Consider the following 16194-nt stretch of genomic DNA (forward strand, 5'->3'; position numbering starts at 1 on the left):
TTTCTTCTAAATTCTCTTTTTTCTGTTGACATATATTCATCACACATAATGTTGTGTTTCATCAAGACAATTTTTTTTCAACTGTATCATATACTGTGGCCACATGTACCTCTCTCATGTTCTGTCCCTCTGGTCTCTCTCCTTCCTCTTATCCTGTCTCTCTTTGTGTGTATTTGGGTATTAATATCAAGTTCTAGGACTCACAAAAGCAAATGTGCTATTTCTATGTCAGCATCTGGCTCATTTTGCTTAATGTGGTTATCTGCTGTTGCATCCATTTTTCCAGTAAGCAGCATACTTTTATTCTTCATTACGGCTGAATAAAACTTCACACACACACACACACACACACACACACTCATGTTTAAAAAATCCATTTATCCATTGGTAGACCCCTAAGCTGATGTCATGACCTGGCTGTTGTGACCTGTGCAGCAGTGAACACAAATGTGCAGTCTCTGTGATACAGTGACAGCATGCTCCAGGCATATGCCTAGAGACAGTATAGCTGGGTCATATAGAACTTCTTGGATTCTAAAGTAATATATGTCCCAAAGAGAATGACATCTTTTCAGCCCTCTGATGTCCCTTCCCTCGTAGCTCTGCATTAGAATCAGGACAGTCCTTCTCTCTAAGGGTGCAACTGAAGAGTGGCCAGCAAACACGTTCAGGCTCTTCCTAAACCAGTGCTCATTTCTGGTTGACCGCCTCCTTCTCCACCCTCATGTCATCATCATCACTGTCGTCATTGGATGCCATCGTTGTCTCTGTATTCTGCCACGAGAGCCTTCTTTTCTCTCTTCTTAGACAATTTGTTTTCTTGGTTTCAGTTTTATGCAGTGAACTAAGATTCACTAGTATAAGACAAGCAGGTTAAACAAGACATTCCTGTGAGTACCAGGAATGAGCAGAGATAGACAGGTGTGCTAGGGAGGGATGGGATGAGCATAGGCAGCCTTGCGTCTCATGAAGGAGTGGAGACGGCTTCTCAGAAGAGATGCGTTTGGAAAGGAAATGACCTAACTTTGCCTGAGGAAAGAGATGGCATTCCTGGAAAGGGGGGCAGAGTGCACCAAGGCCTGTAGATGACAACAGGACACCAGCTCTGAGATTCCATTAGCCTGGCCGACAAGGGAGACACTGTCATGGCGTGATGCTTCTCCCGGAAAGAAGAGTGCAGGGGCTTTCATTTTCCTGGTAGACCACTGCTCAGTGCTTCTCGTCACTGGAATCTTCAGTGCCTGGATCAGACTGGCCTGGACTCAGTGAGAATCCCAGACTTGCAGCTATCTGACCTGAAGAGGCCAGCACTTGGCAGGCAGAAGCAGCCCAGCTGGAGTCTATGAGGAATCAGGTGGAGCTACAGCAGATTGGGAATGATTAGGAAAAGCATTCTCCGTTAGTAAGCTCTTTCTTCAAAGCTAGCCTTTCCTGGAAAGCTGTTTCAAATATCATGATATAAAATTATTCTGATCTTATGCCCTAGATTTTACAGATGATGAGGAAAAGAGAAATAAATACAGAAATAGCAAACTAATTGGCTTGTGTTATCCCATTGAATAGTTCTCGGGAGCTTATGATGCTCAATAATGACTTAAAGTTTACATTTATTTTACTACCTTTTTAGAATTAGTTTTTAATTTTTAATTTTATATGCATGAATGTTTTGCCTACATGTATGTCTGTGCACCCCATTTGTGTAGCACATGCAGAAGAGAGAAGAGGGTGTTGGATTCCCTGGAACTGGAGTTACAGATGGTTGTGAGCCACCATGTGGGTGCTGGGAATTGAACCAGGGTCCCCTAGGAGGGCAGCCAATGCTCTTAACTGCTGAGTCAGCTCTCCAGCCCCTTAATGTTTTTTCCTCATCAAAGAAACAATTGGATGTTAGAACTGGGTGAGTCCTTTGAATGGATTCTAGTCCCTTGCTCTGTTTACAGTTAAGGAAAGTGCAGTCTAAATATGATGGGAGGGGCCACAAGTCACTCTATCAGATAATTAGAGTTACTTGTGTTAGATAATCAGGCAGCCAGTTTCGGCTCAGAGCAACTAACCTTTCTGCTATATGTAATTTAGGCTCTTAAAATTGCAGGTATATATTCTCACCATATGTAAAATACCATTTATATTTTACTGCTTATGTATTTGTGCCTTGTCTTTTCTGCTGAATGTATTTTGAGGATTCTCCCCAGTTTGTTATTTTTGAGGTCGTATGGCATGAATGATAGATAGGAATACAGTTTAAGGACTACATGGCTAATCAGCTTCATTAGTACGTGGATGTTGTGGAGTGTTCTTATACAAGCCAGGACATTATACTATCCTTTGGTGATGTGATTTTTCTTTTCTGTGCTGGATGTTAAATGTATAGGAGGTCAGTGCTTTACCACTGAGCTTCATCCACAGCCCTGAGGGAGATGGTGGGACCATCATGGCACGTGCAGTCTGTCATTCACCAAAACTTCACAGGGTGTTTGTCATTCTGACATAATGTTACTCACAGATTATCTTAGTATCTACATAACATTGTCCTCCTATGTGGACAAGACAATTTGGTTTAGTCTCTGTTGTTGGCATTTTCGTCATTGAGTTTTTATTGTTATCTGAAGCTACAAACCTTTACCAAAGCTGTGGGGCTTCTCAGGGGCCACATTCTATGGGAGGATGACAGCTTGGATCAAAACGGATGGGACGACTGAGGACTTTTGGCAGTTACCACCAAGTTCTCCAGGGATGGTCTGCCGTGGTCTGTTTTTTGAAGACTAGTAACCTGAGTTATTCCAATCAACTTGGGATTCAGGTTTGCCCTGGTCTCAGTATCTATGAAGGACTAGAAATTGGGATCGAGGCTTTAGTTTGAGGAGTCAGGTGGTGGAGTTCTCGGTGTAAAACAGCCTGTAGGAGCTAAAGGAAAAACGGGTGACAGATAGCTGAGGGAAATCCAGACATTTTCCTACAGGGGTCACTGTTGCCGTCAATTTATGCCCGGGAGGAAACGAAAATCCTAGGGTATTTTAAAGCCTGATTAGTCCGCACCTCTTAAACTGTAAAGTAAACAAGACTTTGCAGCCAGATAGCATTAGCTGCCAAGTTCTTATATAACGACCACACTGCCCACTCCTGCTTCAATTGCTCTTTACGGAGGGAGCATTGGCGTCGGATTCCTTAAGTGTGCACACTTCGTACGCCGACTTGAATAGAAGGAAAAGAAGACTCTTTGCTGTGGTCTGCAAGATCCCTTGTTCTGCTCTCGCTTTGCACCTTAAAATCTGCACAGACTAAAACAGCGAGTGCAACTTGCTTTGTGTCTTTCCATTTGAGTTGTCGAGGGTGCGTTTAGATTTTACACGCGGCGTTCCAGGAGCTGTCCTATGGCGGCAGTCTGGTTGCAGGGCTGAGTAGGGAACTGCCAGGTGTGTCGGGGAAGGTGCCAACTCTTTTTACAAAGCAGGAGTCTTTTCCATCACCAAATGCAAAGCAGCCAGACGTTTTTCCACCCTCACCCTCCAGTCCCCGGCCCCCCATCCGGCTCCGTGAGGTAGGACCGGCTGGGAGGCGTTAACTAGCCCTCTGCTCTTTTACCCGACCCCAGAGGCGGCTGCTGTTCCTAGCAGAGCCATCTGGTTGATCTGCTCTAGACAGGCAAGCTCCGAGCTGACCCAGGGCTTGTTCCAAGCCCAGGCTGGGCTAGGGCATCCGGGAAGCGGAGGGAGCCAGTCTAGGAACCTCAAGTGTGAGCAGTGGAGAGGCTGGTGGGCAAGGCTCAGCCTCTGATGGGAGGGGAGGCCAGAACCTAGCTGCTAGCACGCAAGTGTGTGTCCTGGTTGCAGACGCCTGGCTCGGGTCCGCTAGTGCGCCACCACCCCTGGCACTGAGGCTGGGAGTTGGCGAAACTCCCTCACCTGTCGGAACCCGGATCTGGCAGCGGGAAGGGTCTGGCAGCCGGCGCCTGCTGGTTACAGCAAGCTTGGCAAGTGGCCCTGCCTGCACTAGGGGCGCCACGGCCAAGGAGGCAGGTGTGAGGCTGCTCCGGGCCCTAGCCTCTTCGAAGGTCCGTCGTTCTCCTTTGTCCCCAGGCACCATCAGGTTGGGGTAGGCCTAGGGGCAACTCCCACAGACGCCAGGACTGTAGGTTTGAGACGCCCCGCCTCCTCCTGCCTCTTAGCGTGAGTGCTGGAGGAACCTTCCATTCGGAGAGAGTCTACAGTAACTGCAGAGGTTTTCAGAACTTTGCAGGCAAAGGCTCGCTGGTCCGTTGTCTGCAAGCCACGCCACGTCTGCTGCTAGCTTGCGACACCCCAAGACTCGGAGAGACTACTCTCCCAGCGGCACCTACACCCCAACTTTTGATTCGAGGTCTGCGTTGCCTACCTGGGTGCCCAGCTACAGTGCCCCGGGGCGCGCATCTTCTGGAGACAGCGCCGCTCACACAGCCCAGCTCGCTCTTCTTTCCCACAAGAGTGAGGGGCTGGGTGCCTGATCCGGTACCACACAAGCCCTCCGGCGGAACTGCCTTCGAGAAAGGTTAAGGCCAGGAGCTCCGAGACCCTTACTCCAAACCATAGTCGGTTCAGGTGTTTTCTCTCCAAACCCTGCGCCTGACGCGGATCATCCGCGCGGACGGGCGGTGAGCGTGGGGTCCCTGTCGCCCCGTCGGAGTGGCAAACCATGGCCGGCTGCTGCTGTCTGTCTGCGGAGGAGAAAGAGTCGCAGCGCATCAGCGCGGAGATCGAACGGCAGCTTCGCCGCGACAAGAAGGACGCGCGCCGTGAGCTCAAGCTGCTGTTGCTGGGTGAGTGGCTGCGTTTATCCGGCGGGCGGGCAGTTCCGATGTTAGCGTCCGGGCTCCTTCCCGGTCCTCAGAGCAAACCCCGTGGCGTGCTGTCGTTTCCTCCCGTCCTGTCCCTCCACAGCTCACAGATACTGCGGCCTCCAGGCTTGGGTGCGGGTCTTTTTCACCTGGGGCTGGGTGACGTTCGACCCCCGACTCCCGGCATCTCTGAGCAGGGCCGGACCTCAGCCCTTGGTCTCTTGTCTGTTTTCCCCAGCACTGACCCCTCCGCCCTTGGGCTCCCAGCAACCTCGGTTGTTGCAGAACCCCAACCTGAATGTTGGCGGGCGTTGGGGGGCTGCCTGGCCCGCAGTTTAGGCTCTGTTCTCCATGGATTCTGACCGCAGGTGCCGTACGCAGCCTACTTTTTACTTCCAGCTAAGGTTATATGGGAAGGCTCTGTCCTCACAGTAAGAGCTGACAAAGGAAAGCCTAGAAACAGACAAACGTGAGAAAAGAGAAAGCTGTGTAGCAGGAATCTTAAAAGTTCTTATTAATAAAATCAAACCCGAGACGAGTTATTGGGGTCCATGCTGGTAGATCAGAGAGACAGAATAAGCCACAGCTATCTCACCTCACCAGTTCCTCAGCTGGTCCTGTTTCCTCAGACTGGAAGCTTCTGTGTCCTCATCCAGAATGAATCTCAGCTGTACTGTGTTGCTCCATAGCCTGAAAGCTTAACCAGGCCAAATGCTTAACCAGCCAAATGCCCCCAGTTTCTGGTCCTCACGCCTTATATATCTTTCTGCTGTCTACCACCACTCCCTGGGATTAAAGGCTAGCTTTCTGGGATTAAAGGCGTGTGTCACCATGCTTGGCTATTTCCAATGTGGCCTTGAACTCACAGAGATCCAGAGGGATTTCTATCTCTGGAATGCTAGGATTAAAGGCGTGTGCTATCACTGACTAGCGGCTTGTCTGTTCTCTGACCCCAGGTAAGTTTATTAAGGTACACAATATTTTGGTGAACACAATACCACCACAAAGCTGATAAGGGGTGAATCATGCAAGTGAAGCCCCTACTGCTAATGCCTATTACCAATACCTTCTGTGACCTCCTTGGCCCACCTTGGTTCTACTTAGCTGGCCCGGCTACCTCTATCAGTGCCTTGGCAGGCTTTTAGAAGGTCTCTGCAGAAGTATTTCTAAAACAAAAAGAAAAGAGTTTAAGGTGCGATTGATTTCCCCCAAGGCAAGGATCAATTTCTTCTGATCCACAGAATGTCCTTCAGTCCATCCACCGGTGAATACTGACCTTTTTTCTTTTTACCAGTTCCTCCCTAAATAGCTGCAAGTATTTCAACTTGTTCCCTCCATCCTTTCAGGAGCAAGCCCTCTCTTACTGTGTGTTTAATTATCTTCGAGCAGTCACATTTCATGAACTATGAAGGAAAGACAGATTCGACCTGGAGAAGCCTTTTAGTCTGCTCTGCCTTCAGACCCGGGCAGAGGAGCCAGGCGTCTGCTATGTGAGCCCTGCTCCTGGCTTTAAAGGGCCTCCCCTGGTTTTCCTCAGACCTCCAAGTCCAAAAGGCTGACCACCCAGATTCCACACACCTGCCTCTCCTCTAAGGCCAGAGGAAATTCCCTGCCTAAACGACTCCTAGCTTACTGTTGGGGTCTTAGCCAGTGAGGAAGAGAGAGACCTGATTCAGTAGGAATGCCCTAAGGGAGGCTGTTTGCTCAGGCCGGGAAGGAGTTTGGGACTGTGGCCTCTGGTCCACGGGTATACCTAAGAGGTTCCTGGGGGGGGGGGCAGATTATGGGGTGTGGGTGGGAAGGAAGGGCCGCTCTACACCCCCAGAGCCAGGCCTGCTCATCCAGTATTGGGCTGGCCCGGGAACTCTAGCTGAACCCTGCAGGCTGTCATCAAGCTTGGTTTGTCACGTGGAGTACTGTCACAGTTTGTAGTTTGATACTAGGTTAATTAATTATGTCTTCCTTCAACTTAAGCTGCATACTTTTTCTTGTCAAGGGCAGACTAAACTCTAGTTCATTTTGAAATGTTTAGATTTGTGTCCATGTGTGAAGTACTGTTAGGCCTATACCAAGAGCTGGGCATATGCTGGCTCCTTGTAAGGCTAATTATGCAGTAAGCTGAGCCATAAACATATTGCTAATGGGCGTATTTGACACACTTAGACACACAAAGTAGAGAAGGAATGCCCAAGGGCACATCGTTTGCCTTAAAGGTCACATTTAATCCAGGTAACAAAGCCTCAGGCTGTTCGAGCCCTTGTTCCACTTCTCCTGACCCCTTGAAGTACTTTGTGCTCCCTTCTCCCAGATGGGACTATCAATCATTATGGTGACAATTTTCCCATTCAAGGTACAGTTCTAAATCCCATGGAGCTACCAGAGCCTTGATGGGCTTAAAAACCCCAAGTTCTTTCTATCTTAAGAGGGTTAAGGCATAACTCAAGTCTCACGAGGCTGTGACGAAAAGATTCGGCAATCAGGGAAGGGTATGTGCCATTTTGTCTGAAATCACAGAGTGGAAACTTCACCAGTTACTAGAGTGGCTGGACTAGATTCACTGATCACGTCTCTCAGACATTAAAGGAACTTTGAGATCTTGTGTGGAGTATGTTCCCAGAAGCCATGGGCTCTTGCAATGATGACTGTGTCTGCAGCCGAGGTGAGGGTGTTTCTGAAGTGTGCTGTAGGGTAGCAGAGTCCTGACTATGCTTAGTAAAAGTCTAAGTCACTATCCATTACTGAGGGGCACAAGTTGTCTGGTTATAGCTGGTGGTTGCAAGATGTTGGCTGAATACTTCTCAGCAGGAGGAGATGAAGAAAATAAAGGATACAGCTGAATTTAGTAGAAAGGAAGTCCTTCTAATTGGGCAAAATACTGCTGGAGAAGTGATGGCAATGTGTGTCCTGTACACCAATGGGGAGGTGGACCTTGGACTTGTGCTTCTGAGTCATGTGCCTGGGAGCTCACCATTCTGCAGGCCTCTGTGGCTGGAATGGGAAAGGAATGCATATTCCTCCATACTGACACCCTTGCCAGAGCACAGATGAAACCTCCCAGTGCCTTGATGCAGAGGCTGGAGCTAGACCAAAGGAGTGTGGCGTTCTTCGAGACAGATGCAGAGCCAAAGGTCGTTTTGCCTAAGGAGAAATCAAAACTTCTGTGAGAGCTGTGGCTGCAGACAGGGTGACCCGTAAGCCCAGGTCAGTGGAGCTCAATGAACTCAGCCCAGAGATAGCAGCAGCAGCTCCTTGAGAAAGCTAGCTTCTTGCTGGCCCATCAGCTACCCCTGGAAGGCAGCCACCAGCTCTGAGCAGGGCAGTGTGTGCTGTGAGCTTCCGGGGATGCCCTTGTGGGTAGAGATGCCAGCAGCCTTGAATGCCATCCTGAGGCTGGGTGCCACCTTTGCTGGTCTTGCGGCTGTAAACCTAGGGGAAGAAGAGTCACTAGCAGGAACGAATTAAGTGCTTTATAGACTGTGGCCTCGGTGGCCTGACACCGTTTTGTGACTTCACTTCTCAATCAGAAGCACTATTGGCACTATTTCCTCCTTCCTGGCAGGACGAGCCTGTGCCCCTCAGCTTGGACCCTGAGCTGGGAAGAGTTGGGGTGGTTTGCTGATGTTGGGATCCTCAGAGTGAAACGTGGGTACTGACAAGGAGCCTCTACCCTTGAGACCTCAACACTCCTTCCTGCCTCTGTTTGGGATCCTGGTCCCAGCAAGACACCTAGGCCTGGTCAGGCTCTTTCATAGGCCACCATCGTCACCGTTGTCTCTTCAGCAGCCTTGTGAGGATTGTCCCCAGATGGGGGACCACTCTGCTGCCCTGAGTCACCAAGGGTACCGAGGAGCTTGCTGCCTTTCCTTTAGCTCCCTGCTTCTCACACCACCTGCCTTCAGCTAGGATGCACGGTCTGGTGGCTCTGGCTTGCTCTAAGCTCAGGCTGTTTACTACCATGCACTCACTCCTATGATCCTGCAAAACGGTCCTGTCTGGAGACAGAACAGGTCTGGCCTCTTAGCTTCCCAGTGGAATGGCAGTACAGAGCCATGTTAAATATTAGCTGTATTGATAGACCTTGTTCTTAGGACGTGAAATGTGAAGATAGTACTCCCAGGTCCACACACTGACCCATACTCCACCCTACATCTGGGAGGTGCATATGTGACTATTCAGCACCCAGGGTAGTCCTCAGCCTCTTACAGGATGAGACACATGTTCAGGCACATCCTCCCAGGCCACTCACGGAGAGGATGCTGGTGGCAGTGACAGAAGCAGTGGCCTGAGAAGATCAGGTCAACAGACACAGTGTGGATCTTAGGGCACTTGGTGAATGGAAGTGGGTAGTTGTGAATACAGAGGCCTGGACACAGATCCCAAGTCCCCTTCATCAGAGGCCACCTTGGATGTCAAGTGAGACACCAGGGCTACCTTACTGAGTAGACATGCTCTCACCTAGGGAAGAAGTTTCCTATGGAGTGAGAGTTGGTGCAAAAGCTTGTCAGTGCAGCCACAGCCTAGCGCAGCCTGGGGTAGCTTACAGAGCATGTTCTTCTGTGTGCCAAGGTTTCTGTGACTTATCTTCAGGTGACTACAGTCTGATAATGGCCTGTGGCCACCTTCTCATGATGCTCCTACTGGGGATCCAGGGGCCTCCCTTCAGGTTCCTACTTTGGAGAGCAGCCCACAGGCCAGCCCCATGCTTTCTAGGAGCCTGTACTGAAGCCTAGGGCCACGTGGAGGTTGCAGCATTCGAGGGCTGGCAAAGGACAGGTAGGCAGACTGCATAAGCATTCCTGGGACTTCCAGCAATTACTGCAAGAAAGTGTCCTGAGAGATGATCATATCTGCAAGGGCAGAGCAGCACTCAGCAGCTGGCTATGACCTGCAGCCTGAGTCCCAGAGTGCCCATCTCTCATTGGGCACATGCTGAGCATCTGGCTGGACACCACTGATCCAGGGAAAATCGGGGTTCCCCTCTTTAAGAATGGACTCAAAGTGGGTGGTGGCACATGCCCTTAATTCCAGCACTTGGGAGGCATAGTCAGGTGGATCTCTGAGTTCAAGGCCAGCGTGGTCTACAGAGAGAATCCTAGGACATCCAGGGCGACACAAAAAAACCATGTCTCAGTGTGGGGAAAGGCCTCAAGCAAGCTCAAGGATGATTTTATTAAAGAAGGAGAGGAGGAGGGAAGGGAAGGGGAGGAGGGGGAGGAATGAGAGGAGGGGAGGGGAGGAAAACCCAGGGCAGACAAATTGTGAACCTCAGCAACTGCCTGGAGGAGGAGAATGGAGGAAAGAAGGAGAAACAGACAGTTCTGATTCAGTTGGCATGGAGGTCAGCCCATGGCAGACAAGCCGCCACGTGGAGAGAGGGGGAGGCTCTGGAGCAGTGGTTCTCAACCCTGCTAATGCTGCGACCCTTGAATACAGTTCCTCATGTTGTGCTGACCCCAACCATAAATGATTTTTGTTGCTACTTCATAGCTGTAATTTTGCTACTGTAATGAATCATCATGTAAATATCTGTGTTTTCCAATGGTCTTAGGCGACCCTTGTGAAAGGGCTGTTAGACCCCCCAGAGGAGTTGTGACCCACAGGTTGAGAACTGCTGCTCTGGAGACAATAAAGAAGCCCACACTATTGAGAAAAGAAGCTCACGTAGTTGAGGAAAGCATGCTTCAAAATGAGAAATAAAAGTTATGCTCTTCTGAGTAATCAAAAAGTGAACTGACTTATAAGCTACATGGGGATCCTGGGAAGAAAAAGTATGGTATCTCATCAAAGGACTAATTACCCCACCTATCTCTTTAGTATGGTTTAAGGTGAACCTGCTTTCTTAGGGGGTAGTCCCTGGGCCAAGAGAACTACCCAGCCCAATTGGAATGTTAGGTCTCCATTCAGGCTGAAAAGTCTATTCTCTTGACCAGGAGATTTTTTTCTACTCCAGCACCACATGGAGATGAGAAGGTCTATAGGCATGACAAGGTCACTCCATTTCACCCAAACAGAACATGGACCTTCATGTGGGCACATACATGGAAGGCAGATCCCAAGACAATGGCTCTCTGCCTAAATGATTGTGTTTTACGGTTACTGTTGCTCTGGTGAAACACCATGACCAAAGCAACTTGGGAAGGAAAGGATTTATTTGGCTTACACTTCCACATCACAGTTCATCATTGAAGGAAGTCAGGACAGAAACCCAAAAAGGGCAGGAACCTGGAGGCAGGACCTATGCAGAGGCCATGAAGGGTGCTGCTTACTGGCTTGCTCATCATGGCTTGCTCAGCCTGCTTTCTTATAGAACCCAGGACCACCAGCTCAGGGATGGCACTACCTGTAAAGGGCTTGGTCCTTCCCTATCAATCACTAATTAAGAAAATGCTCTTCAGGCTTGCCTACAGCCTGCTCTTATGGAAGCATTTTCTCAGTTGAAGCTCCCTCCTCTCAGATGACTCTAGCTTGTATCAAGTTGACATAAAATTACATAAAACTAGCTAAAACAATGAGGGAGGGATTTTTCTGTTCTGTGTTTTCTAATCTGAACATGAATTACATGGCAATAAATTTCTGTGAAAAAATAAAACAAATAATCAAACACCCCATTAATAGGTAGTATTGTTAGTGTAGAAAACTTCATTTCCAGACAATGGCAATTAAATGAAAGAATTGTCTTCCTTTGATTTTAGTGCTTGGTGAAGGGTTGCTTGGTAATTGAGTTGAGTTTTTCCAGTCACCCTGACTGCTAAACTTGGACATAGACTTCATCTTAGAACTTTATGGGAGGAAGGGGAAGTGGTACTTAACTTAAATCAATTATATTCTTCTGGCAGAACCATGATAAAAATACTACAGGTTGGGAGGCTTAGGCAATGGGAATCGATTTTCCCCGAGGCTGGAAGCTGGAGTCCACAGACTGAGGTTTGTTTAATCTTGATGTCTTTCTCTTTGGCTTGTGGACAGGAGCCTTGTCATGTCCTCCTGTGGCCTTTCAGCCTTGTGTGTTCATTCCTGATGTGTTCTTATCCTCCCACAGGGAGTTTAGTCCCCTTAGATAGGGCTTTAAAGGCCTTGTTTTATATTAATCATCTCTTTAAAGACCTTATTTCCAAAAACAGTTATTCTCTTAAAGTATTGGTGGTTGAGACTTCAACAAATACATGACAGGAGGGTATTATTCAGCCCATAATGTCAACAGTGGTGGGAAGACACATCCTACCTCAGCTGCCATTGCCTGTGAATTCTCTTCTTCGTCCTCTTCACTCAGGTAAAGCTATCCTTGCCTACAGCACAGAAAAGCACTTTGAGACAAGTCAGAGTGAAGCTAAATTAATATAAGTAGAAACACGGGATAATACATGCTTCAGATTGAAGTTTGGAAGGAGAAGAGGTCACAGTCACTTCTTATTGCTCTGATAAAACACTCTGAAAACAGTGACCTCAGGAAGGGAGGGTTTATTTGGCTCACAGTTCCATTGTGATGGGCAGGTTCTGGTGACAGGAGCATGAGGCAGCCAGTCACATTGCATCCACAGTCATGAAGCAGAGAGATGACCACCTGTGCTCAGTCAGCTTCGTGCTTCATATGCAGCCCAAGACCCCAGCACAGAGGATGGTGCCACCTTCCTTAAGGTGGGTCTCCCACATCAGTTGTTCTATTTAACTCCTCATAGGAATGTCCAGAGACTAACCTAATCTAAATAATTCCTCAAAGATATCCCAGATCCTGTCAAATTGACAATAACAGTAACCACCACAACAGGTCTTTAAAAAAAAAAAAAAGGACACTGTACAACCCAAACATTGGTGATTTATAGCAAGGTTTAAGCAAAGTTTAAAAATGAAGGAGTTGGTTTATTTCTCTTATCTTAAAGGATTTCCTAGCTGGGGGAACTGTGGCTTACACCTTCCGTGTGGAGGTAGAGGCAGAAGAATCAATATTCGAAACTCTATAGTAAGTTAGATGCTAGAATGGGTTACAGAGACCCTGTCTTAAAATTAAATTACATTCACAAATAAAGAAACAGTTCTTTTTGTTAATGAGGATGGTTTTATAAGGTTCACTGTTTGGATTTAGGGACGAGAAAGGAGTCCTGATACAGTCAAAATGCAAGGCCTGGCTGGGCTTGAACATGCTGGCCCGAGCCCTAAGTAAGCATGGCCTGTTGTCTGAGATGTCATTAGGAAGGCCAGCACTGTCTCTGTAGGAAATTCTGATGTTATCAGTTATGTTGATGGCCTTGAATCTTGGCCAGTAGAAATACAAGCTGGGCCACAGGGTGAGAAGCTTCTTTCTCTCCCGTGTCCCCTGAAGTCTCCATGTCTTTCTATCCTGCCCTAACAACACTGTAGGAGTTGAAAATGCAGTCTAGATTGCTGGTTCCAAACCCTGGCTCTGCCATTGCTTGCCCATGAGTGTGATTCTTTAATCTCTGCTGGCACACTGTGTGCAGTGAGCTCTTGTTGATGCATCTTTTGGTATTTTTTTTTCAAGCATCAGGGAGGTGTCATCTCCCATGTTAGCTGACCAGTTACTGGCTGCATAGCGTTTGTTTAAAATTTCCAAGTAGTATTTTAACAGGGATATTTGGCTTTTCATTTCTTACAGGGTTTCCTAGACTGTAAATTGATTTTGGTCATGTTTCCTTGTAGCGGGTAGTTTCTCCAGTCCCACCAGGCCCCTGCAGTCCCTTGGCCCGCTTATGAAATAATCACTCAAAAGCATATATTAATTATAACTGCTCGGCCATTAGCTCAGGCTTATTACCTACTAACTCTTACACTTAAATTAACACATGATTCTTCTTCTTTTTTTTTTTTTTTTTTTTTTTTTTTTTGGTTTTTCAAGACAGGGTTTCTTTGTGTAGCTTTGTGCCTTTCCTGGAGCTCGCTCTGTAGACCAGGCTGGCCTCGAACTCACCAAGATCCGCCTGTCTCCGCCTCCCGAGTGCTGGGATCAAAGGCGTGCGCCACCAATGCCCAGCAACACATAATTCTTATCTATGTTTAGCCACATGGCTTGGTACCTTTTCTCAGTTCTGCCTTGTCATCTTTCTTTCTCTGTGTCTGGCTGGTGACTCCTGACTCAGCCCTTCCTCTTCCCAGAATTCTCATTGTCTGCTTGCCCTGCCTATACTTCCTGTCTGGCTACTGGCCAATTAGCGTTTTATTTATCAACCAATCAGAGCAACACATATTCATAGCATACAAAAAGACATCCCACAGTATTTCCTAATTACAGTAAATAACAGAAAGTCTGAGTCCAAACAAGCTTTATTGGATCAAATAAAACAAAATCTCCCCTTAAAACTAACTGTGACATTTCTGGGTAGGAGAACACTAGAGACAGTGCTTCATGGCGCTTCCTCTGTGGCAGGTGATAGAGCTCCCTGAAAAAACAAAAGAAACAAAGTGGCAAACACTCACCATTTCCTAATCTTAGTCTAGTCTGCCAGATTTCTCCAGAGTGCTGGGGCTGGCACTCAGTGCAAGGAACCTTTTCTCAAGGAACTGGATGGAAAGACTGTCACAAAAGCGTAATAGCAACCTGGAGATGGCAGCCCAGGCAGAGTGGGAAAGAGCAGGGATCACTTTGGAGGGGCTTTATGATTCATGGGCCATAGGATGGTGCTGACCGACTGTTCACAAGCTAGGGCTTGGATGGTCCACATGCCAGGGAGAGAGCAGCACAAACTCTCCAGCTATCAGGGAGATTGGTGAGGACAGTGGATGGTATTCTCAGATTCTGGGATGATATGTAGGACCCTTTGGATAGGATTTTATTGAGCTTTTGTGCTTTAAGTCTGCGTCAGAGTATTGTGCTCACTATAAAATGGGTGTTAATACGAAGATTGATTAATAGTTTTTGGCCAAAATATGTTTCAGAAAATTGTGGCTATCTCTGTACCTGCAATAAACGAGCCCCACCCACCAGATAGATGACCTGCTTCCTTCCATAACACAGCTGTCCCTGGAGACTTCTTAAGGGGCAAGGGCAGGCAACTATCTTCTTTCTGTCTGTCTGTCCAGACAGCCTTTTGACTTTTCCCATTGTACTTTTCAAGCAAACTCTTTTGTGGTATTTTATATGCTGTGAAAGCTACCAGTTCTAAGTGTACAGATAGTAAGCATGAGAATTGTATGAACACAGGCATAAGCATGATCTAGAACATTCTCCCCATCCCTAAACGTTTTCCATGTCCCTTTGTAGTTATTGTCCTCCCCCAAATCATTTAACTTTTTATATAAAAACATCTTTAAATGTATGAAAAACACAAGAATAAGAATTTAAGGGTCCTATGGAGATGCATTAGTGGGTAAGAACACTTACTGTGTAAGCAAGAAGATCTGAGTTCAAATCCTCAGTCCCCATATAAAAGCTAGGCATGGCTGCATGCACTGAGAACCTCAGTGTTGTGGGGCAGACAGGAGGATCCTGAGAGCTCACTGGCCTGACAGCCTAGCCAAAACAGAGGGTCAGGATCACTGGGAGACACTGCCTCAAAAATAAAGTGGGGAATGCTGGGGGAGATATTTGACATTCCTCTGGCATCTGCATGTGAGTGCCCTGCTGTGGGATGTTAATGTATGTCCTGTGGGAGCCCTTCTTGGGTTCCTTGTGGCGTTACCCAGCAGGTTTGCATAGAGGATGATTAGGACCATGGGCCTGAGTGCAGGTGTCTGAGATGGTCTGCACTTGGCTGTACTGGGGGATGGTCTGTATGTCAAGTTGCTCTGATTGGTCAATAAATAAAACCTGATTGGTCGTGGCTAGGCAGGAAGTATAGGCGGGACTAACAGAGAGGAGAAATAAAAGAACAGGAAGGCAGAAGGAGACACTGCCAGCCACTGCCAGGACAAGCAGCATGTGAAGATGCTGGTAAGCCACGAGCCGCGTGGCAAGGTATAGATTTGTAGAAATGCGTTACTTTAAGATATAGGAACAGTTAACAGGAGGCCTGCCACGGCCATACAGTTTGTAAGCAATATAAGTCTCTGTGTTTGCTTGGTTGGGTCTGAGGGGCTGTGGGACTGGCGGGTGACAGAGATTTGTCCTGACTGTGGGCAAGGCAGGAAAACTCTAGCTACAGTGCCCCTGCACCAATGTATGTATACACGACACACACACACACACACACACACACACACACACACACACACACACTAAATCCATGCACTATTCAGGTATATTCATTTCCTAATTCACTTCCTATGTAACTTGTACCTCTTTTTGTTCTTATTTGTTTATTTTCTCCACTTTTTGGAAAATTTTGAGAGTGTGTTATGTGAACTGTAGCCTTTACCTCTAACCACATCCATGTATTTTTCCTAAAACAGGACAGGATCTTCCAGAGGTACCATTCATTTGTTTAACCATGGTA

The 16194-nt window shown here is 47.6% G+C and overlaps 1 protein-coding gene across 2 annotated transcripts in view; it reads left to right on the plus strand.

The window, feature by feature from the left end:
• Positions 1 to 4156: 4156 nt before the first annotated feature.
• The window catches only part of Gna14 (G protein subunit alpha 14), a 177464-nt gene continuing 165426 nt past the window's right edge, over positions 4157 to 16194 (plus strand). Inside the window, exon 1 of one of the 2 annotated variants that reach the window (XM_006970138.4) lies at positions 4157 to 4792. In XM_006970138.4, coding sequence (XP_006970200.1) covers positions 4669 to 4792 — 124 coding nt within the window. In that variant the 5' untranslated portion in view covers positions 4157 to 4668. The remainder of the gene's footprint in view (positions 4793 to 16194) is intronic. The other variant, XM_076560779.1, reaches the window with a different exon arrangement.

This window comes from Peromyscus maniculatus, chromosome 1, assembly GCF_049852395.1.
Source record: "Peromyscus maniculatus bairdii isolate BWxNUB_F1_BW_parent chromosome 1, HU_Pman_BW_mat_3.1, whole genome shotgun sequence".
Classification (NCBI taxonomy): Eukaryota; Metazoa; Chordata; class Mammalia; order Rodentia; family Cricetidae; genus Peromyscus; species Peromyscus maniculatus.